General features: G+C 52.1%; 4 protein-coding genes and 1 non-coding gene across 7 annotated transcripts; 2 read left to right on the top strand and 3 right to left on the bottom strand.

Moving 5' to 3' along the window:
• Positions 1-6,716: 6,716 nt before the first annotated feature.
• On the bottom strand, positions 6,717-8,911 carry LOC146437049 (prolactin-releasing peptide receptor-like). The gene has a single exon (XM_085063464.1). It carries the CDS (start codon positions 8,799-8,801, stop codon positions 7,716-7,718), a length of 1,086 nt encoding a protein of 361 aa, XP_084919590.1. The 5' UTR covers positions 8,802-8,911; the 3' UTR covers positions 6,717-7,715.
• Positions 8,912-12,416: 3,505 nt separating this feature from the next.
• On the bottom strand, positions 12,417-17,170 carry CCDC32 (coiled-coil domain containing 32). 2 transcript variants are annotated; one of them, XM_085063463.1, is made up of 4 exons: positions 17,109-17,170; positions 16,667-16,904; positions 15,832-15,988; positions 12,417-14,155 (listed from the first exon to the last, which is right to left on the bottom strand). In XM_085063463.1, the coding sequence occupies exons 2-4, from the start codon at positions 16,893-16,895 to the stop codon at positions 14,017-14,019; spliced, it is 525 nt and encodes a 174-aa protein (XP_084919589.1). In that variant the 5' UTR covers positions 16,896-16,904; positions 17,109-17,170; the 3' UTR covers positions 12,417-14,016. The 2 variants fall into 2 exon arrangements, with proteins under 2 accessions (XP_084919589.1, XP_084919588.1); XM_085063462.1 differs by having other exon boundaries at positions 17,027-17,153.
• A 96-nt stretch (positions 17,171-17,266) lies between these two features.
• On the top strand, positions 17,267-21,024 carry LOC146437047 (protein-L-isoaspartate(D-aspartate) O-methyltransferase-like). Of its 2 annotated transcripts, XM_085063460.1 has the most exons (8): positions 17,268-17,559; positions 18,374-18,478; positions 18,818-18,849; positions 19,268-19,372; positions 19,601-19,721; positions 19,857-19,942; positions 20,079-20,248; positions 20,528-21,024. In XM_085063460.1, the coding sequence occupies exons 1-8, from the start codon at positions 17,445-17,447 to the stop codon at positions 20,538-20,540; spliced, it is 747 nt and encodes a 248-aa protein (XP_084919586.1). In that variant the 5' UTR covers positions 17,268-17,444; the 3' UTR covers positions 20,541-21,024. The 2 variants fall into 2 exon arrangements, with proteins under 2 accessions (XP_084919587.1, XP_084919586.1); XM_085063461.1 differs by having other exon boundaries at positions 17,267-17,559; positions 20,079-21,024.
• A 448-nt stretch (positions 21,025-21,472) lies between these two features.
• RPUSD2 (RNA pseudouridine synthase domain containing 2) lies at positions 21,473-25,854 on the top strand. Its single transcript, XM_085063459.1, has 3 exons — positions 21,473-21,934; positions 22,380-22,676; positions 23,592-25,854. Exons 1-3 carry the CDS (start codon positions 21,539-21,541, stop codon positions 24,390-24,392), a joined length of 1,494 nt encoding a protein of 497 aa, XP_084919585.1. The 5' UTR covers positions 21,473-21,538; the 3' UTR covers positions 24,393-25,854.
• Positions 25,855-27,597: 1,743 nt separating this feature from the next.
• TRNAS-GCU (transfer RNA serine (anticodon GCU)) lies at positions 27,598-27,679 on the bottom strand. Its single transcript has one exon. It is a non-coding gene; the product is annotated as a tRNA-Ser (tRNA).
• Between the last annotated feature and the right edge of the window lie 221 nt (positions 27,680-27,900).

The raw sequence follows: 27,900 nt of genomic DNA, 5'->3' as shown, positions 1-27,900 counted from the left end.
GAGGCTCTTGGCCACTGCAAACCAAGGAAATGAGGAAGGCTGGGATGAAAATCTGCCATGCCCAGGCGCTGCCCCCATCCCGCACCTCTCGGCTTTTATCGAAGCTGTTTTGCATGTGAATGAGAACTTTCCCGCTGCCTTCTGGGGCTTGAATTGGAAAACGGGGAGCTGTTAAAAAATCTCCAGCCTTCAGCCCCGACAAAGGATGGTTACCATGGAAATAATGGAAGTTGCATCGTGAGCAAAATCTGTCCAGGCCCAGCGCCAGCAGGAGGGAGGAGGGAACACCTTGTCGGTCACACACCTTCTGCCAAGGCCCGTGTGCCTCCACGTGGTTTTCCTTGTCCCTGGCAGTTTGTCCTTTGGGTGAAAAGAGGAGAAATCAGAAGAGCCATGACTGGCTGGGAGGGGCTGGTAGAAGTTCACCTGCTCTTCCCACAGTGTTGGTGCCGCTGGATTCAGCAGAGCTGCCATGCATTTGGGATCCCAAAGGACATAGTTAGCAGGGTTGGGAAGCAAAGCTGGAATCCCATCTCAGGTAACAGGTAGGACTCTCCTGTCTTGGTTATGTCTGACCTCTTCTTCATGTCAGGGAATCTCCCAGGGCTGTTTTCCACTAGCCTGTAATGACAGACAAGGTGGCTTCCTCTTCTGGGAAAAAAACCACCTTTGGATTTTAAACTCTCCAAAAGCCTTTTCCCTTGCAGACCCACAATTATAAACTGCATCTTCCATTCCTTTCAGCAAATCTTGATTTTGAACCAAGAAACTTGAGGAATTTGCTTTATACCTCTCCAAAGTGCTAATGGGAGCCACAGAATCCTTGCTGAGCTAAGAGAGGGACTAAAATAAATCTCCATCGGGGTTTATCCATGGAGATAAACAGAGCAGATCTCTTTGGTAAGGCCTGGGATCAGTGTGGGAACTGCACCTTTCAGTGGCTCTGCTGAGTGGTATTTGCTGGTGGGAGCTTGGAATAGGGAACCACAGGGCACTTTGGGGCCTAAGCACGTCCTTCTGCTCTCCTGGAAGCACCAGGGGCTTGGGAAGGAGCTCAAAGCAACCAGCAAAATCCTGTTGATTGCTGTGGGGGAGCATCAGGTGAGGAGGAAAACAGGGATGTGGGAAGCAGCAACAACACAGAGGTGCCTGAGGAAACCTCTGCTGGAGCTGCCACTGTTTGCAGGAGTTTTAAGGTGCCAGAGTGAGGAGTAAAGGACAAAGAGTGTGGCTGGCTGTGAGCTGAGATCTCCTGCCAGCAGCAGAGCAGAATTGAGGAGCTTCAGGCTCATTTCTAACCTGGGAAAGGGCCAAGCGGGGGGAAGCAGCAAAGGCTTGAGATTTGAAATGTAAAAACATAATAAATGCATATAAATTTCATGGATCCCCATGCTGCTTGCTCATCCCACATCTCCATCCCACTTCCATTAGCAAGTCCACCTGGATGTTAAGCTGATGAGAGCCCAGCGAGCCTGACCTTGGGGAGAATTCCAGAATGATTTTGGTGGGAACAGACCTTCAAAATCATCCAGTCCCCCCCCCTGCCACGGGCAGGGACACCTTCCACTACACTAGGTTACACCAAGCCCCATCCAGAATCAAGTTGTTCTGTGGGATCCTGGGGGCCAGGAGGCATTTTGGGTCTGGGGGCTTTGAAGGAAGCAGCTGCTGGGGATAAGGAGCTGGGGACGCTCAGGGTGGCCACGAAAACATCTGGTTTGTGGCAGAGCCCTGACAGCAGGGCAGGGCTGGGGGATCTGTCCTGCTGAGTGCTCACAAAGAGCTCCCCGGGGCCAGGCCTGGCTCCGGCAGCAAATTCCCAGCGCTGACAGGACGATGCTGCAGAAGTGCAAAGTCTCAGCTTCGTGCCGGAGCTTTCCCCCGAGCAGCTCTGCAGGAATCCACCCTCCTCTCGCCGGCTTCAGGAAATTCCTTGTAAAAAATCCCTTTAACTAAGTCTTGCAATAGCAAGGGCGAGCCCTGCGGCGCTTCAGCGGACCTTTGAAGAGCTGTGAGTGGTGAGTGTCCTCCGGCACGGGCTGGGGCAGCTGCTTGGTGGGACACTGCTCAGTGGGACACTGCCCAGTGCCACAGCCCCATCCCCGGCTGGCTCATCCCTGCCTTCCCTGCTCCAGGCTGGGATGCTCCTGCACACCCCATCCCTGCCGCCCCTCTGATCTTCCAGGGCTTGGATCCGCCTGTTTGCACGGCGTTTAGCACACCCCATGCCCTCCCCTTGGCTCCCAATCCCAGACCTGCTCCGTTGGAGCATTATTTTTCCGGCAGGGCTCTGCCAGCTGCTCACTCCCATCCACACGCGGCCCCGGAGGGCTCGGCAGAATTCCCCATCCCACAGGGACTGCTGGCAGGAAGCAATCTGGCAGACAACATGTTTAGAGGAGACTAATGTCTCAGAGCCACCGAACCATTTAATTGCCAATAAACACAGCCCACATGTAAATAATTATGGAGACCCAGGAACTGTGTCGTCTTCGGTGGAAGGAAGGAGCTGGCAGCCTGGAAATGCCCTGTGGCAAGGGGAGAAATTAAGATTTCTTGTTAATACAGGAGGGATGAGCATCAGTAAACCTGCCTGGATATTTCCAGGCATTCCTTTGGGCTCAGGGTGGCCCAGGAGGCAATGATTCCCGATGGAGTGAGAAGGACCAGGCTGTGCCTCGGGGTGAGTTTGAGGGTAAATCTTGAAAATTCATCCATTTGCTTCACCAGGCTCTTGTTGCAACCCAGTGGAATTACTGCAATATCTTTTTTTGCCACGTTTGTGGGATAAAGAGCTGCAAGGCTCCTGGTCCAGAACTTTGGAGCTTTATCAGCACTGTGCACATGCTCAGCAGTTTCTGTTCAGAGTCCTGGTAAAGTCTGCGGGGACACTTTGTCCCCTTGCCTGGACATCTCATCCCATTCCACCCCCTGCCATGGGCAGGGACACCTTCCACTATCCCAGGTTGCTCCAAGCCCTGTTCAGCCTGCCCTTGGACACTTCCAGGGACAGCCACAGTTTATCTGTGCCAGGGCCTCACCACCCTCACAGGGAAGAATTTCTTCCCAATCTCCCGTCCTGCCCTCTGGCAGTGGGAAGGCATTCCCCCTTGTCCCTCCAGCCCATGTCCAAAGTCCCTCTCCAGCTCTCTAGGAGCCCCTTTAGGCACAGGAAGGGGCTCCAAGGTCTCCCTGGAGACTGAGGCATTCCCACCGCCGTGTTTTGCCTCCTGAGGCTGCCGTGGTTCCATTCCTGGAGCAGGAGGAGGTCACCAGGCAGAGCCCCCCACTGCCACCGCCGGAGGAGCTGCCTCGATCCAGCAATTTGGCTTTTCCCGGGGGGGGGGTTGATGAGTTCCTATGGCAACCGAGAGTCGCTCCGCAGCGCTTCCCTGCGCGGCAATCAGCGCTCGCCTCATTGATGGAATTAGCGCCTGTCAGCCAGCTTCGGCTCGTTCCACTCATCCCAGCCGGGATATGGGCTGGAGCATCCCCGGGGAGCAACCAACCATCCCCTGCCTGCCTGCCTGGGGGAGCTGGCTGGAGCATCCCCCAAGTTCTGTGCTGCCAGGGGCTGTGGCATGACCTGGTGTGATCCAACATGACCCATCCCTGCTGTGGGAAATGGATGGGTTTCCCGCTTTGCTCCCAAAATTGGATATTAATATGATGCTTTGAGTGTGGGGGTTCTGGGGTGTCTCCCAGCCCTGCTCCATCCTTGGCCTGTTGGAGAGTCTGAGGCAGAGGCACCAAGCCAAGGATGGGTCTGTAGGATTTTGGGGACTGGTACAAGGCCCCCAATGCCTCATCACCACCTTGGGATACAACGTTGAATTAAGTCTGGCAAAGATTTGTCTGGTAAAGAGCCAGATTTGTCCCCGGGGGAGGGCATGGTGACCGTGGTGTGTGACTAAGGAGCTCCTTGGCATCTGCCACATGAGCAGGATGACGGATAAAATAGCAGAATGAGGAGTAAACTGGGGTTTAGGCAATCTCGGTTAATTTGCTGCAGCGAGGGCTTGCTATGCTCACAGAAAATTAAAGTGTGAGCACTGCAAAGCCTCTCACAGTGACGGATGAGCAGGGGGAGGAGGAGGCACCAGGGGAATATGGGATGAGTTGGAAGTGGTACATCCATAGATCAGCTGTGGTGCTTTCAATAATTCACCAGTGCTGGAAGATCCAGCAGTTCACAGAGAGGTGACATCCACGGGCAGAGGCTCAGTCTGCCTGATCCAGTGGGATCCAACCTCTCCAAGTGTTCAAGGCCAGGTTGGATGGGGTTTGGAGCAACCCAGGCTGTTGGAAGATGTCCATGCCCATGGAACTGGATGGGCTTTAAGGTCTCTTCCATCCCAAATCATTCCAGGGTCATTATTGTGGGCCTGAGCTGTACCAATTGTGCTTTTAGCCAAAAGAAGTGAAAATAATCCTGATTTACTCATGTACATGGCACCTGCCTCTTTAGCTGGAGCCCAGATCTGGGGAGAAAGAGTTGGCCACAGTTTGTACAGCCCATGAAATCTGCTCAGAGCAATGCAAAAGGTATTTTGCAAGACCTTCAAGGAAATCAGAAGCGGTGGCTTGAGTCAGAGTATTATTCTCAATAAACCAGGAAATAATAATAATAATAATAATAATAATAATAATAATAAATGAATCAACATTTTTAAAGCATTTTCCAGCTCCAGAAACAAAATTTGCCCAATGATCCTGGCTCAGTGGAGGAGCTTCTCTGTTTCTGGCTGTTTTGTCATCACTAGTGACATTCAGACAGAACAAACACAGCAAGAGCCGAGCTGAAGTCAGTGAAAAATTACCAGGCTAATTTTGTTTGTTGTGCCTGATTGGGAGACAAAGGAGGAAATTTCCAGGAGTACACATGGAAACAGTGTTGGTCCTTCGTGTGCATTTAGAGCTGATGCTCATCTCAATTCATTCTGCAGTGCAGGACAAAGGGTCTCATCATCTGCAGTGGTGGGAGAAGCCTGGATGGGGATCAAATAATGGGAGTAATGCCTTGTTTGTAGGTAAGCTCTTTCAAATAATTATCTCTGGAGTGCTTTCAAAAGAACAGCAGTGTAATGAATTATATTATCTGCCCCTCAGAGCTGTAGACACCTAAACAGGCTGACCAATATTTTCCTTTCCTGGGCTGTGTCCTGGCAGATGGGAGAGTTACAGGCACCAAATCCCAGTAGAGAAGAGGGTCTAGAATCATGGAATTGTTTAGGTTGGAAAAGACCTTTAAGATTATCGAGTCCAACTGTTATCAACCATATTTCAAGCAACGAGAGAGTTTGTGAGGAAGAAACAGCCTCAGGGAGAGTATTGGGCAAAACTCTTGAAAACTGAAGATGATTTAACAAAAATATCCCCTTTATACCCACTGGTTTCTGGGAGAAAAGGTTCCAGCATCTTCCTGAAGAGAGCTCCGCAGAATCAGCCTTCAAACATGTTTTTCTCCCTCATTTATCTAATTAATTTACTTTCATTAAGAACACAAACCATGTTCTCCTTTATCCATCCAGTTTCTGTGAATCACAGACTGCGGCTCCAGGATTTCTGTGTTTATTCTCAGGAGTCACTCAGCTTTTAGCTCACCCTTCCAAAATAGTGTTTTCCCTTTTCCTGCAGGTAATTTGGGGAATGAGCAAACATCTCAGCAGGGGGACCTGAGGGCAGGGATTCGTTCTCCTGGTGCTCAATAACTGCAAATTCTAGTCTAGTCTGGAAACACAGAAGAGGAAACCTCATCCTCTTTGTGAATCAGTTCTCGGGGATGGATATATGGATTTTTAAATGGTTCTGCAAATAGATAGTTGCTGTGATGGAGTGAGCATATAGTGACACTGGGATGAGAAAAAGGGCAAGAAGAATAATTTAAGGAAATTTAGGGGTGAGGTAACAGAAGTTGGGATGAGATGAAGAGAGAAAGGCTCAACACTGGCACTGACAGGACAAGGGGAAATGGCTTCAATCAGACAGAGGGCAGGGTTAGATGGGATATTGGGAAGAAATTCTTGGCCCTGAGGATGGGGAGGCCCTGGCACAGGTTGCCCAGGGAAGGCTGTGGCTGCCCCATCCCTGGAAGTGTCCAAGGCCAGGCTGGAGAGGACTTGGAGCAACCTGGGCCAGCTCTGATCCCAGCCTGACACCCAAGGATCTGCCACTGCCCAGGACTGGGACAGCACCAAGCACATCTGAGTTGGCATCTTCCTGGGATGTGACAGATCTGCAGTCAAAGGTTTCTTGGTTTTGTGGGACTCACATCAGCACACACACACAGCCCGAGCTCTTGAAGCCTTTATTACAGGAAGGACAAACAGGGACCTCCTGCCTTGCTTGGCTCCTCTGGGATGAACAGCCCAGGCCCAGGGAAGCTGCAGGAAGCTGAGGAGGGAGCTGCTCTGTGGGAAGGTGACAGAGGCCACTGGCACAGCGTTGGATAGATCCCTGTCTCTGCTGGTCACCCCATGGAAGATCACAAATCCTTCTAGGGCCACCACGAGGGCCTCAGCAGGAAGGTGAATGAGTTTGTGGATGGGCACAAGGGGAGTGGCTGAGGATCCTGTTGGGGTCCAGCCAGGCTGGGTCTGCACTGGAGTCCCCCAAGCTGCTGGCAGAAGCAGGAATGCTGACCAGTGCCGTGGGCAGGTTCCATGCAGGGCTGAGGAGCTGTTGCCTGGGAGGTTTGAAGTCCTGTTCCCGGTCACAGCTCAGCCCCACAGAGCCTGGCAGCACATGGTGAGCCAAAGGCATGGCTGTGGGCAGCCAGGAGCTGCCATGCCCTGAGATGTGGTGCCTGTGGGCTGTTCCCAAGGGTTTCTCCTGGGAAATCAACAGGTTAAAACCTAGGTGGGAACTGGGTGCAAGGAGACGCTGCCTTCTGCAAGTGCTGCTTGCATGGAGCAGCCTGAAGAGCCACCAAGGCACCTCAGACACCAAGGAGCACCGACAAGCAAACCCACCCTTCATCCAGCAGCTGCTGGGATAGATCAGCCTGGCACTGGGATTCCCACCTCCACTGCAGGACGCTGAACGTGGACATACATCAACCCAAACTTCCCCAGGACCAGAGTCTGAGACATCATTCCCAGCAAACTCATCACTTGAGATCTTCCAAGTCCTGCTCGGCCATGAAGAGCAGCGATGACTTCATGGATGTGCCCAGCTGCATCCACATGTTTGGCTGGAGAAACTGGGATGCCCTGTCTGGTTGAGGGGGCAGCTCCTCCAGCAGGCCAAGCAGGTCACGAAATTCACTCCCATTCCAAACCAGCCACTTGCTGTCAGCGGCCACGTGCCCCCATCTGCACCTGCAGAATGCACATTTCTGAGCCTACATTGTCCTTTCACCAATAAGCCACAATTTTAAAGGATAAATGCTCAGCAATTTCACAGCTCCCCGTGCAAGTCGACCTCTTCCCGTGGCACAAAGTGCTGCCTGTTGCTTAGGAACAATCTATATCCTACAAAATGAAGCTGTGCACTCTCCAAAGAGTTTTTTTACACAATGGGTGTTTGCCTTGCTCAGACACTGACCCACCTCCAGCATAAACCATGGGGTGAAGCCTTTGCGCTCCAAATGAAGCACTGGACACCTACTACACCCAGCTGTGATTTGGAACATAGGGATATAGTGATATAGGGAGGTGTCCCAGCCAGGTTTGGGATACAGGGCTGTGCAAACCTGATCCCTCAAGACCCTCCAGCTAAGGCAACCTGGACTGCAAAGCTATCTTGTCCCAAGCCCCGGTGGGAGCATCCACCAGGGTGGAGCAGGTGTTCAACCGGGAAGCCTTGCAGGACAGGGTCCTGGAGCTCTTCTTCTTGCGGTAGAAGTAGCTGCTGAGGTGGAACCAGAACTTGTCGTGGAGGGAGGCGTAGATGAAGGGGTTGTAGCAGGCGGAGCTCATGGCGACCAGGTGGCACGAGACCTGGATGACGTTGACGTACCTCTTGTCCAGGATGGTGAACTCCTCGTCGATGTCCCGGATGAAGTTGACCACCTGCAGGGGCAGCCAGCAGACGGCAAAGCAGACCACGGAAATGGTGAGCACCCGGAAGGTCTTGTGCTTGGTCCTGGTCCACTTGTCCTGGCAGCGATGGGCGGCGCCCGGCACGCTCCTCCTGCGCAGGCGGTAGGTGATGGCGCAGAAGGAGACAGACACGGCCAGCAGCGGCAGCATGTAGGACAGCAGCAGCATGAGGCACGAGTACAGCAGCCGCTCCCTCTCCTCGTGCTTCCAGAACTCCTCGCAGATGATCATGTCGTGGCCGATGGCGTTGAGGTCCAGGTAGTGGGTGTGCAGCGAGGTGGGCACGGAGGCCACGATGGAGAGCAGCCAGATGGAGGCCACGAGGCCCAGGCAGGCCCTGCGGCCGATGCGCCGGCGGATGGGATACGCCACCACCACGTAGCGGTCGATGGCGATGGCCGTGAGGGACAGCACCGACACGAAGACGGTGGCGGCCTGCAGCAGCGTGACAAAGTGGCACATGAACATGCCGAAGAGCCAGCCCCGCTCCTCGAAGGCGTAGGACACGGTGAGGGGGACGCAGGCCAGGCACATGACGAAGTCGGCCACCGCCAGGTTCCCGATCAGGAAGTTGGTGGTGCAGTGCAGCTTCTTGGTGAGGGCGATGAGGAGGATGAGGAAGAGGTTCCCGATACACGCCACCGCCACCAGCGTGGCGTAGAGAGGGATGAAGAGCGGCTTCAGCTCCAGGAGCAGGTCCAGCCCCGTGAAGAGTGGGGCTGAGCTGTTGTGCCAGGAGTCATTGGGCAGCTGAGCCATGGCAGCTCCTGTGGCTTCTGCACACCCCAAAGTCAAACACAGACGGGCCTGTGAGCTCTGAAGGGGACAGAAACATGCTTTGGTTGAGCTTCTGGGCAGAAGGACCTGTGCCCAGAGCCCAAGCCCTGTGCTGAAGCACTGGCTGGCTTATGTGACTTGGATAAGAGTGAAGGTGCCCTGTGACAGACACAGAGGAGCTCCCGTACGGAGCAAAGTTGGGAAGCTGGCTGTGAAATGGTTAAGCAGCCAGCACAGATCTGCAGGGAGCTGCCAGCTTGGGGCAGCAGGACCTGGGAATCAGCTCAAGAAGCCTCATGGAGAGTGACCTGGGAGCTGTGCTGACGTAAGGCAGGAAAAAAAGGACACTCCTGCATTTCTTGCTTTTTATTTTTCCCAGTGAATTCCACGCTGACCCACCAGCCCCTGGCCACCTGGCTGAGCAGGAGTGTCCTTTCCATTCCCTGCACTGCCTTGTCTCTCCCTGCCACCCCACCCCACCCCATCCCACTGGGTTCTTTTACCCCTTCAGTTATTTCTTCACCACCCATGGAGCCTCTGCTTCTCCCATCTTTCTCTGTAGCAGCTGTGATGGGAGGGAGGGAAGGAGGGAATGCCTGGCTCCCTGCCACAAACCCATTCACAGCAGCACAGGAGAATGAGGTAAAATATATTCCAGCAGAAAGTGTATGGAAATCAAGAGTTCTCCTACAGGATCCTCTTTTCAAGCCCCACACTCTCAAAATTACTGTGTGATCCCCCTTAGCAGGATCCTGGACAGTCTTTTCCCCTCAGTGGAGAGTGAAACCAGCATTAATTAAGAAACCCATGTAATTAACCGAGGGATATTGTGGTTTTCTACGTCCCAGCTGCACTCACTGTGATACAGCAGCTCCAGGTCCCTGTGCCCTGCCTGGGGCAGGAACACAAAATCCATCAGGAAACTTCCAACCGAGGAGCCAAAATGCTCATTAACTTATAGAATGAAAATTCTGAAGCTCAATTAAATTCTTTAATTCCGCTTTGCGTCCCCACGAGAGTCAAACCAGCCCTTCTGTGCCTCGCCATGGTCCTGCTCCCTCTCCGAAAAATGCTGAACCCCGCGGCTCCGGCTGGGTTTTGGGGGGTCCAGGGTGTGTCTTTGGGACCCCCTGTCCCGGTCCCGGAGCGCTCTTACCTGCCGAGGGCTCGGCGGTGCTCAGGGCTGGGAGGATGCTCCGTTCCCGGAGGATGAGGAGGAGCGCTCCCTCCGCAGGGACTTGTTCACCGCGAGGCTCCGGCACAGCCCTTCTCACCCGGGCTTTTGTGCTGTTGGGGGCTTTTTGTCTCGCTTTGTCTTTCCTTATTATCTTTTCCCCCGCTGCCTGAGCCTGTCGGTCCCGGAGGAACAGGACGTTCCCACCCGCGGTGTGTTCCCCGGGTGTCGCGCACATCCCGCCGCATCCCGCCCCCAGCCCGGCGGGGAGCACCGGGGGGCTGCCGGGAACCCCTCCCTCGCCCTCGGACCGGATCCAGGAACATTCCCGCGGCAGGGAAGGAGGGGAAGGCGCGGCGGGGACGGACGGGGCGGGCGCAGGGACCGCGGGGATCGCCCGGGGCTCGGCAGCGCCCGCCCCGTCGGGGGGTCTCGGTGCGGGGGCGAGGGAAGAGGCGGGGAGAGTGGGATGAGGGCAGTAGGGTGAGGGAAGAGTGAGGTGAAGGGGCTCAACCGTTTGGGTGATGACCACCCAAGCCCGGGGTGCTGGTGGCCCAGCTGGGAGGCAAGTGTAGGGTGGGATGGGGGTGGTCCAGCCACTGGGAATTGACCAAATGAGAAATGGTACCAGCGTCAGCCTTACTTAAATGAGGGGAAAATTATAAATAATGATCATCCACTGGAATTTTGGGGGGATAAGAGGAATGGAAATTGTCAGACACCGAAGTTCTGCAAAATGGAGAGCTTTGGTGCGAGAGGGTGATTAATTCATCCCAATCTGATGGAGCTGGGCTGGTTATTAAAGCTGGCTGAGCTGATCCAGAGGAGAGTGCTCACCCCTGCCAAATAATCAGCAGGAAGAAAATCATCTTTGTCTCCATATCAGCGCCTGACGAGAACTGCTGTTAATTTTAAAGAGCAGAACAATCAGATAAGGAGAGCCAGAGGCTGGTTTGAGAGGAGAGCTGGGCTTTGCAGCTGACAGCAGAATGACGAGTCCACCCCGAGGCAGCAGCAGGCTCCATCCCTTGTCCTGATGCACCATGGCCAGGGTGACCCGGCTGCAGCACTGGGAGCTCTTCCCTCTGCACGGGCTTATCCTGGAAAAACCTTCTTTGACATCATGTTTGCTGCTTCCAGAGCCTGCAGGATAAATCACTATTATTCCCAAAGTTTGTATTGTCCTGCCCCAGGCCCTGGCTCAGGGGTATCAGGATGAGTTTGAAAGCTGCAGCCTCACAGTCCCTGATGGGAGGGCTGGAGGTGCTGCAGGCATCTGCCTTGGCATCCCAGTATCCCTCCCATCTCGTACAGATGAGGACAGCAATCAGTTTTATGTGATTTTTATTCTTTTTTTATGTCACCAGGGTGGTTATCAGAAATAACCACAGGTTTTCCTTACCCAGATCCTTGAGAGACTGTCAATTGAAAAGGAGGATGGAATATTTAATGGCCATATGCTGAAGGAGGGAAGGTTTAGAGCTGATATTGGGAAGGAATCGTTCCCTGTGACAGTGGTGATGCCCTGGCACAGCAAGCCCAGAGAAGCTGTGGCTGCCCCTGGATCCCTGACAGTGTCCAAGGCCAGGTTGGACAGGGCTTGGATAGTGGAAGGTGTCCCTGCCCATGGCAGGGGATGGAACTGGATGAGCCCTAAAGTCCCTTCCAACCCAAACCATCCTGGAATTCTGTGATCCTCAGCATCACCAGAGGGTGCTGCCAGCTCATGCTTCTGTGGAACAGATTCCTTTGGTCCAAGCTTGTGGAGGAACACCTTTCTGCCCCTCTTTGGGTGGGTGGGAGTCTTTCCTTGCTGCCCAAAGTGCTGTGTCAGCCCTGCCTCCACCCTGCTCTGAGAAGGCAGCAGAATTGTGTTAGATACAACTTTATTCTGCCCCATTTAGAAAGCAAATCCCTGCCAGGCTGGGGCTGGGTCACCACACGGGGGAGATCCAGGTCTCCATGGGCTTCAAGTTATATGTGAGTTACCTCCACATATGGGAAGACTTGTGTTGCTGTAGAAGCAAAACCCACCCCTAGGTCTATACTCTGTGTTACAATTTAATTATATATCATTATATTTATATATTTATTATATATGGGAGGGGAAAAATAAGCTAACTCTATGTAATGGATTAATTTAAGGAAATTATTGCTCAATCTTTACAATGATCAGCCGGATTTTCTTTTGCCCTACATGTTTCCATACAGCAAGTCAGAGAATCTTGAAATGGTTATTATTTTTACAAGTGAAATGGTAAGAGCTGCTCCCTCACATCCCTTCTCCAAAGGAAACATTTGGTGATGTGGATGTGGAATTATTTCAGTACAGTTCTTCTGGATACATTTCTTCCGGATACATTTCTTCCTCAGATTAGTGTAACAATAGATAAAACAATATAAATCATCCTCACAGTGCGTGCTAACCTTAAGAAGGAATTTTATTGACTGGGAAATACACTGGGGACAGAGAAATTGCTGCTTTCTCTCTCTGCACAAACAATTTCCAGGAACAGCTCAGAGTTCTGCGTCTTTGTCACAGATTTGTTACATCACAGGTGAGAGAGATTTGCACAAGAACACAGACTGAATATAACAATGGCCAGTTTAAGGATAAATTAAAAGGGACATTGAGGATAAATTAAAAGAGACATTTAATGATCAAACCAGCAAAACACAAGGCTTGTGAGTTGTGCATCACCGGCACTCAGATGATTCACCCTATTTCTCAAGGTTTAGAAAACAAGGGATTGTTTTAGTGGAGATTTCTTAGTGTGACTTTTCTGGGAGGTGAGCCTGGGGTGGGAGTCACGCTGGGAAAGCTGATAGTGGGAACAACCTCCGAGTTGTGACGCAGGGACTGAGAGAGCAGCGCCTCTATTTGTGCACAGAGACAGGAAACAGCAAGAATTTACTCCTAAAATTGTATTTTCAGACAGATACATAAAGGAACATGGCATGAATTCGGTGTGGATTAACTCCCACAACCACACTTTCTCCTAAGGAGCTCTGACGGACTGTGCTGCTTCCCTCTACCGACCTCCAGTGTTGGTGCCGAGGCAGAGCACATGGATCAACAAAAAGTCAGCACAAAATCAGATTCTTGGATTAATAAAGGGAAATAACCCTCTGCAGAGTTAAGCAGGGTGAACAAACCCATTAGATACGAAATATATTTCAAGTCAGAGAATTCTGCACAGTTCTGTGATGAAAACAAGTTGTTTGTAGCCTCCCTGGCTACCACTCTTGGTTTCCCAGTATAGAATCTCACCTGTTCTTCTTCTGGAGTGCCTGAAGGGATAAAGAACAGGTACAAAATGACCAACAAGAGGAAAGATGCTCCCCCTCCAGTCTACAACAGACAGTTTGGGCAATAAAGTGGGATATTAGGGGGTACATTACAGAGAGGAATGTGAAATAGCTACTAAGTCAGTGACACCATCAATTTATTGACTGCAGTGAGAGCTTCCTTCAGGGTCCCAAATTCACAGAGGTGAGAAGAATCTGTCTTCTTCGTGGCACAGCTTGGGGCCAAGTCAGACCAAAATGGTAAAGATCTGGAGAATACACCAAAGTGGACTTGGGAGGAGAGGAAAAAAATGCCCAACTGAGTAATGAAAAGGTACCAGACAGGAAGAAAAGGTGACTCAGTGGTTTCTCTGCTCTGTTCTAGACCGTGATGTTTTCTGGTGTTTCTTAACATTTTTTTTGTTGTTGTTTTTTTAATGTGTCTCCTGATGGATTCCAAACAATCCACATCCAGGCTGGAATGATGAGGTGGCTGCAGTCTGGGAGAAGATCAACGTGAGGTTTCAGTTCAGCCATGTCACAGGCGTCCCCTCTTGTCCCTACTGTCTGTGGAGCTCCAGAGCTGCAATTTGGTGTGTTGGGGACTCTTTCTTTTTTTAAAAGTAACTTTTTCAATTACTGATCATTTGCTCTGTGCCCTCCTCCCTGCTACTCCTAGAGCTGGGTACACCTTCCTGGGGACAGGGACAAGAGCCCTGGGCAGGCTGGGGGCTCTCACTGCTCCGCAGCTGGAGGCTCCTCCTCGGGCTCTGGCCTGTCCGGCTGCGATTCCGGCGGGATGAGGCACTGCACCTCCTCGGAGCTGATGGCCACTTTGTCAGGCTGCAGCCAGCGCTTCAGGTGCTCCAGCGTGCTGGGGACAGCAAAGGGACACTGTGAGGCCAGCGAGTGACGGAGATGCGCAGGGATGCGTGAGAGAAGCATCAGGAAAGGCCTCCACGGTATTTCCTGCCCCTCTGCAGGTATTCCTGTTCCCACAGGTGAGGCCTGGCATGGGATGGATCCTTGTGCCACAGGGACAAGCAGAATCTGTCATTCTACAAAGCCATTGCCTGCAGTGGGGCCTTTTAAACTGTGGCTAGAACATGTTTTATGCTGTGATTTCTCTCAGTGAAAAGGACTTGCACAGGATTCCTTTCTGCCTTGTTAGCCAAAGACTCAAACTCAATCAGACAGAGAGCAGGGTTGGATGGGACATTGGAAGAAATTCTTCCCTGTGAGGGTGGAGAGGCCCTGGCACAGGTTGCCCAGAGAAGCTGTGGCTGCCCCTGGATCCCTGGAAATGTCCAAGACCAGGCTGGACATTGGGCTTGGAGCACCTGGGATAGTGGAAGGTGTTCCTGCCCATGGCAGGGGGTGGCACTGGATGGGCCTTAAGATGCCTTCCAACCCACACCAGTCTATGATTCCATGAGTTTCCAGCTTTCTGGACTGGAAGTAAAAAGCCTCTTGTTCAAACAAACCAAACCCCCCAAGTGCCTCTTTGTGAAGAAGATTGGGAAATACAGGGGGGAGAAGGAGGGAACATAACCAAAGCAGGAAGAATATCTCAAAATGTGTGAGCATTAACAGCACTGGAAGGTTAAGGAATTTACATAACTCTGGAAGTCTAACATCATAATTCTGTGCAATTAAAAGTTAAGGCTTGTTTGATTACATTGGTGGGTGAGACTCAAAACTTCAGCACCATTCAGAAGAGACCTCTAACTTCATAGTCAAATTCTAGGGACTGAAATTTTTTCATAGATAACATCCTCACCCTTTAAAAACAGCAGAAAGAGCACACAAAAGCTTGGTTTTAAATATAAATTGCATTCAATTTAACTGGGGACCAAAGAAACCATCTGAAACCTCCTTATAAACAGGGATTGCTTTTCATAGTTCTGGATTAAGCAGATTTTCTTCAAGAGAGAGAAATAAGCTTCTTGTCAGCCAGAAGCAATCATGGAAAATGTCAGCTGAGAAACGAGGAATTTAGAGAGCATTCCATGTGATTTGGAATGGGAGATTGCTTAGGAAAAGGGCTCCCATCTTAATTCTGACATCATCTGTGAGAGGGCAGTGGGGGAGAGAGCAGAAGCACTGCAAGAGAGGCAGGGAAGGGAAGGGAAGGGAAGGGAAGGGAAGGGAAGGGAAGGGAAGGGAAGGGAAGGGAAGGGAAGGGAAATCTCATCCCAAGACTGGCACCAACCCCAAATCTCCATCTGAGACTCACTGGACATTCCCTCCTCTGCTCTGTTCCTTCCCTACCACAAGTATGAGGAGGGAAATCACTGAGCAGGTCCCAGCTGCTTCCACACTGCCTGAGGGGTGCAAAGATCAGGGAAGAGCACTGGCAGCTCAACCCCTACGTGCTCTGTGAGCTCCCTCTAGCACCAACCCAGTGGGCATCCCCAAAATGCTGCAGCAATCCCATGGCAGGCTTCCCAAGCTTCAGGGACACAGTATTTCTCTGTCATGCCCTGAGAAAACCTTTTTCTGGTTTTTAAGAGGTCATTGGTGACCCTTTCCCTCTGACTTGCTCATTACCTCTCGTCAGCATCGTGGCCCTCAAGGTAACATTCTGCCTCAAACTTCTCCTGCAGGAACCTGTCCCAGCATTCCTTCTTGGCCTGGGACAGCGTGCGCAGCATGTCCTTGGAGGTCACCTCCTGGGACAGGCCTTTGATCCTCATCAGTCTTCTCTCTGTCAGGAGAACAGGGGGTTTTGTTATCTTTGTTGTTGGCTTTTTCCTGAGAGAAGTATCTGGACTTCTCTAGCAAAAAGAAAGTGAAATTAACTTTTCAAGACTGATTGCTATTTTAAAAGTAATTTTCCCCTTGTATTTCAAGCCTGCACGAGTCTTCCTTATATATCCACAAGATGGTATTTCCAGGGCATATTTCTGAAGGAAATAAGGTTTGTGCAATCAACCAACTCTGCCCATCTTGGGTTTTAATCACTTCCACACTTACTGCTCAGTTTCCATGAAATCACACAGGAGGGCACAGATCTCCCAGGCACTGAGTTCCCACAATTTCCATGCAAATTGAAATATAAATCACTCTCACTGCACTGCTTGGTGCACTACGAAACAGTACCGAAGGCAAGACAAAAGTTCTGGTAGAAATAAAAGCTTAAAAAGCCATTTCTGCCACCTGTACTGTTGCTGTGTGCAGCCTCCCACTCATTGTGGACGGCAAAACCCAATTTTTCAGCTTCTGCTTGACAGAAAGTTGCTTTCTGTGGCAGAGCTGAAGAGGCTATGACAGCCTCACGCTGAAGAAAATGAGTCAGATTCTCTGTTTAACAGCTGGGAGACTTTTTGACCACAGCACAGACAAACAGAGGTGTTCCCAGGCACCTCAGCAGCGGGAGACTCACCCAGGGATGCTAAATACACCTCGGAGTCGTTCAGGGGTGCCCAGGGCTTCAGCGTGGGCTGGGAAGAGCCGATGGATCCGCTGCCCTCGGCGTAGGAATCAGTGAAGGAGTCTGTGAAAGCATCGCCGGCCTCCTTGTGCTCGGGATGTGGCAGGCAGGAGCAGATCTCAGCCCAGAGGTCCTCGCTGGACCTGGTCACCGCGGAGTCCACGCTCTCGATCATCCTCATCGTGGGCTCCTGAACTGGGGGATAAACCGTGAGCACCGAGCAGACCCGCCCGGCAGGCCTCCCCCGCCTCCCTCCCTCCCTCCCTCCGCCCACGGCAGGCCAGCGGACATTCCAGGGAATTGCCATCCCACCAGGACTCCCTGCCGCCCTGCAGGGCGCGATATCGCCGCGGCTGCCCGTGCCGGGGAGCGCTCGCCCCGCTCCCGCACCCACCGCCCGCGCCCCGGGCAGCCGCGACAGCTCCGCCCGCGCCTCACCAGGCCCAGCCCCGGCCAATCGCCGCCGTCACCGGCCTCGAGTCTGACCAATCACCGCGCGTCACGGGAGGAGTGAGGACGCCCATTGGTCCGCAGTGGGGAGGCCGCTGAAGCCGCCGCGCCGCCATGTTGGCACAGGGCGGAAGTTGTCCCGGGCGAGTGCGGGTGACATCCTCGAGCCTGTCACACCTCCCGTGGTTTAGTGAGGACGGAATGTGTTTCGGCCGGGAACGGGGAGCTCTGGCGTGGCTCTGAACGCCCTCTCGCCGCAGGCCACCGCCGTGCCCGTGGGATGAGCCATTTGCCGCGCGGCGCCGTGCTGGCACTGATGGGGCTGCTGTTCGCCAGGACCATGGCCTGGACATCCAGCGGGAAAACGCACGCGGAGCTGGTCAACAACCTCTACAGTGAGTCCCGGCAGCATCCCCTGGAATGTCAGTGTACGGATATTTAATGCCTGTGTGTGGGTATTTAGTGTCACACACTGTGACACTGCTCGCTTTGAAAGGCTGGGGTTAATATTCCTGAATTTCGGCGTCTGTCCCAGACTGAACTCGTTCTATATATAGCTGGAAACAAGGTCTGCTGCCAGAAGGGGCAGGAAAGCCTCTCCACACCTTCCTTCCCCGCCTCTGGAAGAGTGTGAGGCCCTATAAAGCGCTGCAGCTCGGTGTTCCGAGCCCGGGCGTGCAGCCGAGTGTCCCGGACATCCATGCTGTGCCTCCAGCACTGCCCGGGGGCTGGAATGGTGCCCGGTGCTGCCGCTTCGCCCCGGACAGCGGGCTGGAACACACGTAAAAACAGCTGTGAACTACCCCTGCCGCTGGAGCTGATCTGTCCCTGTCAATTCTGCAGAAAGGTGTGAAGAGATGTTGGATGTCTCTGCAGTCATGGCCCTTGAGTTCACTGCTGAAAGCTGAACTGGAGTCTCCACTTCCCGGTGTGAAATGTGACTCCTTTTCAGTCCCGTTACGCTTGGCAGTGTCAGAAGGGTTGTGGATGCAGGTGGCCAGCCCCTTGAGATGGGCTAGTGGCTGAGCCCTTAGTGGGAATGGGAAAGGATATCCTTCCATCAGCCTTTTGTTTTCTGTCTCACTCGGATCCCTCATTGATTCCTCCAGATCCACAAACTCCCCAAAGTGTGCTTCCTCTTTCAAGTCTCTTCTTGCTGGAGTGCCGTGGATTTCAGTGCTGCCTGTCTCTCTTTTCCTTCTTTCCCAGAAAAAGGGATCATTAAGTCTCAGCGAGTCTTCGATGTGCTGTTGGCAACTGACAGAGGTCACTACATCAAGTATTTCCCATACATGGATTCTCCTCAATCCATTGGTGAGTCACTCTGGGCAAAGCATCTGCTGTCAGCAGGGCACAAGGTGCCTTGGCAGGTGCTCCGTGCTCTAGTTGTGGAATCTCTATCCATGGAAGTGTCCAAGGCTGGGTTGGATGGGGCTCAGAGCAACCTGGTGTAGTGGAAAGTGTCCCTGCCCATAGCAGGGGGTGGGACTGGAGGAGCTTTAAGATCCCTTGCAACCCAAATCATCCTGGAATTCTGTGGAGACAAGTGTTTTCCTGTTTTTAGGGGAAGGTGGGGGAGAATTAGGAGAATGAAAATTCGCATTGGGAATTTTATTCCTTATCAAATAACTTGTGTCACACATTTCCTTTTAGGCTACAAGGCTACAATCAGTGCTCCACACATGGTAAGGTGAAACTCCCACTGGGAACAGAAATTTCTCTTTCTACATTTGATTTTTCTTCAAGTAGAGAAGTGAAACATCCCATGGACCTGATTATCCTGCTGCTTTCTTTAGGGATTTTTCTTTTTAAGAGGAGTTTCCCCAACACTCCCTTCAGTTGCTTTAAAAGTGTTCCTAGATGGGAACTCCATGTTGTCCCTTTTTTTGCATGAGACCTTTTTTTCCTGCTGTTTCACATCTAATTCCTGAGCCTCTGCCTAGATGATGATCTGCAAAAGATCATCCAGGTCTGACACCTGAGTTTCGCTCTGGAAGCATGAGGCCAGGTGTGCTGTGATTAAATTGGAGAACAAGGGAAAGAGTTGGGAGAGGAGACTAACCCGGGATGTTTCCCACCTCCTTGTCCTCGGTGTCCCCGCAGCACGCCCACGCGCTGGAGCTGCTCAAGGATCAGCTGGTGGAAGGTGCCAAGGCGCTGGATGTGGGATCTGGGAGTGGATACCTCACTGCGTGCTTCGCCAGGATGGTGAGCTCACAGCACTCCCTTCCCAGCTCGGAAAGCACATCCCTTAATTAGCTCCTATAACTGGGACTATTCAGCCTCAAAACCAAGGAAGGGGCACAATGTTTGCACCTCCAGAACTTCTGCTTTGGAGTTTCTTCCTGGAAATTCCCCATTTCCCACTGAAACCTGCCCTATCAAACACATCTTCCATATGGGAGGCATCAGGTGTTTGACTGATGTTCTTTCCAGATTGGCCCAACGGGAAAAGCTGTGGGCGTGGAGCACATCAAGGAGCTGGTGCACGAATCCATCCGGAATGTCCAAGAGGATGATCCAACCCTGCTCAGCTCCGGCCGCGTGAAGCTTGTGGGTGAGCTCCCTGCAGTCCCAGGGTTGTGTCCTCTGGGAGTGCCTTGGCTCTGCTCCTCGAGACCCTTCCAGTTTGTGTTGATACTTCAAGTTGTTACGACAACAAAAGTCTTTGCTGCGTGTTTTCCCTCTGCAGTTGGAGATGGCAGGCAGGGATACCCTGAGGAGGCCCCTTACGATGCGATCCATGTAGGAGCAGCCGCAGCCACCGTCCCCAAGGAGGTAAGAGTGGCCGTGCTGGGTGTCCCTAGAAAAAATTAGGGAGCTTATTTTCTGTCATGACCTTCACAGTGTGGCTTATTCCCATTGTCTGTTGTGGTGTTTTGTCTCTGCTGGCTGGGATTTCTCGGTGCTGCAGCTGCTGAAGGAGCTGAAGCCGGGCGGGCGGCTGATCGTGCCCGTGGGGCCCGAGGGAGCAAACCAGGTGCTGATGCAGTATGACAAGACCAGCGATGGGCACATCGTGGAGACCCAGCTCATGGGCGTCATCTACGTCCCTCTCACAGACAAGGAAAAGCAGTGGCCTCGGTAAAATCTGCTCTTCCCTGAGGAACACTCCTTCCTCTCCTTCTGAGCTTGCTCTCCTTGGCTTTGCTGACTGAGTCCTGGATCCCTGGCAGATGCTGTTTGTGGAGAACAGAGGAGAGAACAGCTTGGCAGAGCAGGAAAGCAGGGGGTGTTTTCTGTTGGATAGCGCTGGCAGACTTTAATTTCCTCTTTTTCTGGAGCCTGTGTGTGTTTTTAAATTCCGTGTGATGGTGGGACGGAACTGAGGAAATAGTAACTGTTGGTTTTCCTTTGCCTCAGGGATGACCTCTGACACATGGATGGATATCTCTAAAGGCACCTCAGAAAGCTCATGAGTGGGACTTAGGCCTGTAGATGGTCAGTATGGTTTTGCTTTTTAATGGAAATTTCATCAGTGGATAAAGGGAAGTTCTGCTTCAGAGGAGCTCGTTCCAGAGGGACGGAAAACAGTGGCAGGACCAGGGGAGGCTTTTGGAGGCCGTGGCAGCTTCCAGGGAGCAGATCCAGACAACTCCAGCTGTCCTCTCTGATCAACTCCAGATAACATCAGTTCACAGAGAATTCCAAAAGCAGACAGGAATACTTAAAGCTTCACTAAAACCACTCTAATATTGATTACTCTGCCTAATGCTTGGCGAAAATAAGCCACAATTAAGTGTCTTGGGGCAGCAATGTACCCTGATTTGTCGATGTTTTTAAATCTGGGAGCATGTTCTCTTCCTGCGCCGACTAATTTAATCCAAGGCAGCAACACTGGATTTTGAGGTCATGAAAAATGCTCGTTTCTTGGAGTTTTTTTTTCTGTTGGGGGTTTTGAAAATGCTAATTTCTGGACTTTTCCCTCTTTGCGGTTATGAAAAATGCTAATTTCTTGGCTTTTCTGATTGGGGTTACAAAAAAACGCTCATGTTTTGGCTTTTCCCTGACGTGTCCCTCCCGCAGGCGGTGACCGAGGAGGCTCACGAGGGGCAGGCGGGCTGCGGGGAGGCTCGGGGGTCATTTGCGGAGCAGTTGGGAGCGGGGAACTGCTCTGAGGTAAATAAATCGAGGCGCTCCCGCTCCGCCTCCGGCGACTTCACCTCACGGGGCGGGGGGCGGGAAAGGGCCGCCGGGGGCGTGGCCTGGCCGTGCCGGGTCGCGCTGATTGGCCGCGCCGCCCGGCGCAGCGCGATGCGTCACGGCGTGCGGCGCGCGGCGTGGCCGGTGCGGGGGCGCGCAGTGTGGGGGCGCGCGGCGTGGCCGGTGCGGGCGCGCTCGGCGCGGATCGCGGTCCGGCTGCCGGGCGGGGACATGGCCGAGCCGGGAGCCGGGTGCCCCGGGGGCAGCTGCGGCCAGGAGCCGAGCCCCGCCGGCAAGGAGGAGGCGGCGCCGGCCGCCAAGAAGCGGCGGCTGGCGGGCGGAGAGCGGTACGTGCCGCCGCCGCGGAAGCTGAACGCCGGCGTGAGCTTCGGCGCCGAGCACTTCGCCGAGACCTCGTACTACTTCGAGGGCGGCCTGCGCAAGGTGCGCCCCTACTACTTCGACTTCCGCACCTATTGCAAGGGGCGCTGGGTGGGCCGCAGCCTCCTGCACGTCTTCGGCACCGAGTTCCGCGCTCAGCCCCTCGCCTATTACCGCGCCGCCGCCCGCGCCGGCCGCCTGCGCCTCAACGAGGAGCCCGTGCGCGACCTCGACATCGTGCTCAAGGTGGGCACTCCGGTGGGCATCGGGGAGTGCTGGGAGAGCTCGGCTGCAGCTGCGCTGTCAGAAAACACGGGGCCGAGAGTTGGACTCGATAATCCTGATGGGTTCCTTCCAACTCCGCATAGTCTACCGTTCTGTGAACCCCGCGGAGGGGCTGAAGGGGAAATCGGGGCTCCCGGGTAATCGCTGCCCCGCTGCAGTCGGGAATGTGTGGATCCTGCGGCCCCACACATGCCCCACGGCTCCCTGCTTGGCGCTTGGGAATGGGAGTGTGCTGTGGGCAGGTGACTGGATTTGCACGGTGCCATGCACAGTTATTATCCCAAATCCAGGGTCCCGGGGCAGCGGGGCTTTAATTCTTCTCCCACAATGTCAAGTCCGCGTTGTTTGTGGCCGGGTGGGTGGTTGCACGAGCTGGATTCAGGCTAATTGTCCCAATTCTTTCCAGAACAACGACTTCCTGAGGAACACGGTGCACCGGCACGAGCCGCCCGTCACCGCCCAGCCCATCCGCATCCTGGCGGAGGACGACGAGGTGGTGGTGGTGGACAAGCCCTCGTCCCTGCCCGTCCACCCCTGCGGCAGGTTCCGGCACAACACGGTCATCTTCATCCTGGGCAAGGAGCACGGCCTGAGGGAGCTGCACACCCTGCACCGCCTGGACCGCATGACCTCGGGCGTGCTCATGTTCGCCAAGACCGTGGCCGTGTCCAAGCGCATCGACGAGCAGGTCCGGCAGAGGCAGGTGAGGGCTTGGAGCCGCTGGTACTGTGCTCTCTTGGAGCAGGTGTGCTCCAAAGTCAATCAGATTTGGGATCTGAGTGAGCTCAAGTTCCCCAGACAACTCGTGGTTGTGTTGCCGTTCTTATCTGTTGGTGCTTCTCGTCATTAATAGGCTAAAGACAGGGTGAAAATTGAGATTGGTAATGCTGAATTGGAAGGAAGCTCCTAAAAAATTTAATTGAAGTTGGTAATATTGGATTGATAATATTAGATTGAAAACTCAAAAAATATAACTGCTTTTGCTGATACCGGATTGGAAGGAATCTCCTGAAAATTTAGTTCAGTGCGGTAATTTAATTGGATTTGGTAATATTAAATTGGAAAGGGTCTCTTAAAACTTCAATTGATTCTGGTAATTTTAGATGAAAGTGATCTCCTAAAAATTTAAATTATTTTGATAATATTGGATTGAAGGAGATCTTATTCCCTAAGGGATTGTCCCACAGGACTGTGCAAACTGACTGGGATGATGCAAACCAGTTATAGAGCAGATGTATTTGTGAGTGGATACATGCAGTCATCCACTACTTTTGCAATTTTTTGGAAAATTCCCATTTTTCCGTAGTCTCTTGATCCAAACAAAACTTCTTCCAGGATTGGCTTCAGGGCTGTAAACCAAAGCCTGTGGAGAGATGGTTCCTGAATTTCATAGGGGGAAAATAGGCCAGGCCTTTCAGTTCTTGATTTCCTGACTAGCTGGGAAAATATGAGGGGAAATTTGGTTTTAAGTAGCTGATTTAATTTTTTTCCCTTTCCTGTTGTAATAAAATAGTTTCTTTGAATGTATTTTATTGAGGGGAGAGGGAGGAGGAGCAAGGATGGAGCTCAGGTGTGTTTTCTGCTGTTTCCTGAGCCTTCCTCTTGTGTCTCCTGGCAGCTGGAGAAGGAATACATCTGCCGGGTGGTGGGCGAGTTCCCGGAGCAGGAGGTGGTCTGTGAAGAGCCCATCCTGGTGGTTTCCTACAAGGTGGGCGTGTGCCGCGTGGATCCCAAGGGGAAGCCCTGCCAAACCCTCTTCCAGAGGCTGAGCTACAACGGCAGCAGCAGCGTGGTGAGGTGCCTGCCGCGCACGGGCCGCACGCACCAGATCCGTGTGCACCTGCAGTTCCTGGGACACCCCATCGTCAACGATCCCATCTACAACATGGAGGCGTGGGGACCACACAGGGGCAAGGGCGGGAAGATCGGCAAGACGGATGAGGAACTCCTCAAGGCGCTGGTGGAGGAGCATCGTTCCAAACAGAGCCTGGAGGTCTTGGGTATTGGGGAGGAGGACTTGAACTGTAGTGGTGAAAGTAAGGACTGTGGGAATGCAGGTGACTGCGCAAAGTCTGTAGAGGCTGATCCTGTAAATGGGAGTTCCTGCCCTGCTGAGGACGAGACGGATGTGAAGGATCCCAAGAGGAATGACACAGCAGCTTGTCCACTGAACTCTGATACCAACCTGGAAACGCTTGATAAAGACAAAGATCTCAGTTTGTGTGGGAATCAGGACGGGCAAACGGGGGAGAAGGGCTGGGAGGAGAAGGACCCTTTGTGTATGGAGTGCAGGACAAGCAGGCGGGACCCATCTCCCAAGGAGCTGGTGATGTTCCTGCACGCCCTGCGCTACAAGGGAGCGGACTTTGAGTATTGTTCCAGCATGCCCGAGTGGGCCATGGAGGACTGGCAGGAGTGACCAGGACAGCCAGCAACCTCTGCTGGCTGGGAGAGCAGCGTGGAAAGACCAAAGATTGACTTTTCTTTGTGTGTGAGGTGAACAAAGTGTGCCTTGAGCTGGAGTGGGAGGGATCAGTGGGACTGGAGAACTATCCCTGCTTCCCACAGGTGCTGCGAAAGATGAGCTAAACCAGGAGTTTTATGTTGCCTTCCAGTGAATTGGCACTTGAGGGCTACAAGGACCAAACTTGACTCAGCATGGGCAGCTTTGCCTTCAGCTCAATGGATTCTGTATCAGTTATCCACATGGATAATTAAATGCATGCACTAAAAGTCAGTAACTGATTTTTCTTGCAGCCTGCTGTGTTGCTATGTCTTAAAGAGCTGCTGGATGTCATGTCATAAAAAAATCTTTTTACTGTATTTTATTGTCAGATTGATTTTGAAACTCCAAGATTATCCCTGAGAGCACTGTGAGGTAAAACCAGAACCCTAATCTGTTTTGTGGCTGCTGTTTGTCAGCAAGATACACTTGCCTTTGAAATTACCAATATTCATTCAAATAATTACTCTGGGCGCAGATATTGGGCCTAGTTTTGGAGGTACTAGTCCCCAGAGTTTGTCTTGAAGATATTTTTAGATATCACTTCATTGTGACTATCGGCTTTCAAGGAAAACAAAAAGCTGTTTATGAAGCAGAGGAGTTTTTAAAAATAATTTTTTATCAATATATTTACAGACTGACAAATATCACCGTAGTTCTTCTTTTCCTCAGTGTTTACACAGTTGATTCTTGGCTTCTGGGAAGGTGTTCATATTAGTTTTGGCGATCTCAAGGTTGGCCTGCCCACAGGAATTAGTACCTTCCTCCTAAAATCACTTGATGATGTCACCAGGGCCAAGATGTGGCTACCAAACCACAATAAACCAGTGCTCGCTTCCAGTAGCTCAGAGGAGCTGAGTGATGTCTTTCTCTGCTGGATCATCCGTCTGATGTTGAATATTTCCATAAAAATTCACTCAGGTTTGAGCTTTGCTCTTTCACATCCTGCCAAGGGTTTTGTGATTCTAATTTAATTCCAGATATTTAGAGAGATGATGCTAAAAATCAGCATTGTCCAAATTTTTCGTGCATTGGAATACACCTTTCATGGAAATAAATGGAGCTTGGGCACCTTCAGTGTATAAAAAAGTGTGGCTGGAGCTTTCACTGGATTTGGATGCAGGGGAAAGGGGGTAGATTTAAGGATGACAGTTCAATTAGACTTTGAGGTGTCCCAAGTTATGTTGGGAGGTTTTTCGGAAAGAAATGTCTGTTACAAAAGAAGCCTCTGGCAGGGATTTTCCTGACTGAGATTGTGGCCAGAGGGCCTGATGAAGAACTGGAGCTCAGCACTGCATTTTCCTCTTTTCCTGGAATAATGTCTGCAGTTGGCAGATTTTAATTTCCTTTTAAATTCAAATTAAAACTTTTAATTTTCCCCTGGGCTTCTGTTTCGAAGATTCTTTGAACAATGGAAATTTAGGATTTATTTCACGAGGATCCTACCTCTAATTGAATTTTATTTTATTTTATTTTATTTTACTTTATTTAGTCAAAACAGTGTTTGATGTTTTGTTGGCTGGGAAAATGTTGCTCTTGCAGATGCCCTATGTTAAATTCCCTCCTGAGATTGGGTCTGAGGTAAATACTGGGTCCTGGTCGTGGGCATAAAGTTTTCCACGTGAAGTGCAGATCCTGGAAGAATCCCTTTATTTAGTACAGCTTTACTTGGGTTGCCTTGACAGTGCTGGGTTAGGGTTTGGACTTGACCTTGAAGGTCTTTTCCATCCTGAATGATTCTATAGTTGTATCTCTATCCATACAAATAAACCCTCCTGGCAAACTTCCCTGTGCCACACCCTGTCCCTGTGCAGGACTGACTGGAATTAGCCCCTAAACACCCACCTTCCACACAGTAGCAATTGTCCAGTTGTGTTTTAACCAGCCCATTATGTTTGGGAGCATATTGTGAGGCTGCACAGTTGGGATCTGGCCACTCTGAACAGAATTTGCTATCTAATTTCCAGAAGGATTTTAGTGTAGTTAAAACTGTGGCAGTGTGTGCAGGGAGGGCTCTGAGCTGTCACAGCAGAGGTGTGAGATGTCCCTTCCCCTGCAACCTCTGTGTTTCATTAACTTCTACTTCCAGGCATCTCGTTCTAGACTTTTTTTGGAATGGCTTAGGATGGCTTAGGCAGAGAGAAGTTTTCTTGTATCTTGTCAATACACTCATTTACACTTTTTAAAGTGCCCTAACTTGATGTAAAACAAAGCCAAGTGCAGTAATTATGTATCTGAAGAAAACCTTGATGTAATTTTCAGTGAGGGGCTGCGACCTTACAGTCCATGCAGTTCCACCCTGCCACGGGCAGGGATGCCTGCCTTTATCCCAGGTTGCTGCAAACCCCATCCAACTCAGCCTTGGACACTTCCCGGAGTGAGGCAACCACAGCTTCTCTGGGCACCCTGTGCCCTAACCCAACCCTCAGCCCCCTCACAGGGAACAATTTCTTCCCAATATACCATCTAAATCTCCCCTTTTCCAGTTTGGAGCCGTTCCCCCTTGTCCAAAGTCCGGCTCTCTTGAAGCCCCTCTAGGCACTGGGAGGGGCTCTAAGGGCTCCCTGGATCCTTTTGCAGGCTGAACAATCCCAGCTCTCTCATGGGAGAGACCTTTCATCCCTCTAATTCTTACCCAAAGCTTTCACAAAGGACCCGGCCAGCCCTAAAAGGACATTTGGTTGGGATTCCAGAGGAAGTTGAGGTTAAAAGGGGTTTGTTCGCCGTGTTGTCGCAGCTGGAAGCTCTGCAGCAGAGCTGGGTTCTGAGGAAAAGTAGGTAAGTCAGGCTGCCCCAGGGAGCTGGACGCTGGGTGAGACCCCGTCAGTCCCTCGGGACACTCTGTCCCGGTTGTGGCCCCTAAATTCCTTGGGACACTATCGTGGGTCACCCCTAGGTCCCTCATGGCACTCCCTCTTGGCTGCGACCCCTAGTACCTTTGGGACATTCGTGTCTGTGACTAAATTCCTGACGACACTGTAGCCTGTCTGTTCCAGCCGCCATCTCCGCTTCTCCCTCTCCCTATAAGGGCCGAAGGTAGAGGAGGGAGGCTAAAGGTTCCTTTAGAAGTGTGGGGCAAAAAAAAGTTTTTTTTTGAATTAGAAGGTAAAACTTTCACTCCCGACGAGGATGGGATTCGAACCCACGCGTGCAGAGCACAATGGATTAGCAGTCCATCGCCTTAACCACTCGGCCACCTCGTCACATTCGCTTTTTCCTTACCGGGCCTATAAGGAAGTGCGCCCACCTCCCCCGCCATCTCCTCCCGCCCGCCGTTTCCCTGCGCGGCGGCGCCGTTACGCGGCCCTGCACAAGCCCAGTGCGGAGCTAAGCCACCTCTCCACGACCGAGCACCCCGCGGTGCCCGTGCAGTACCGCGCCATCCCCATCACCGCGGCTGCGGGCGTGCGGACCGCGGGAGACA

Source organism: Lichenostomus cassidix, chromosome 5, assembly GCF_008360975.1.
Source record: "Lichenostomus cassidix isolate B80296 chromosome 5, HeHo_3.0, whole genome shotgun sequence".
NCBI lineage: Eukaryota > Metazoa > Chordata > Aves > Passeriformes > Meliphagidae > Lichenostomus > Lichenostomus cassidix.
This window is presented reverse-complemented; position numbering and strand designations above follow the sequence as displayed.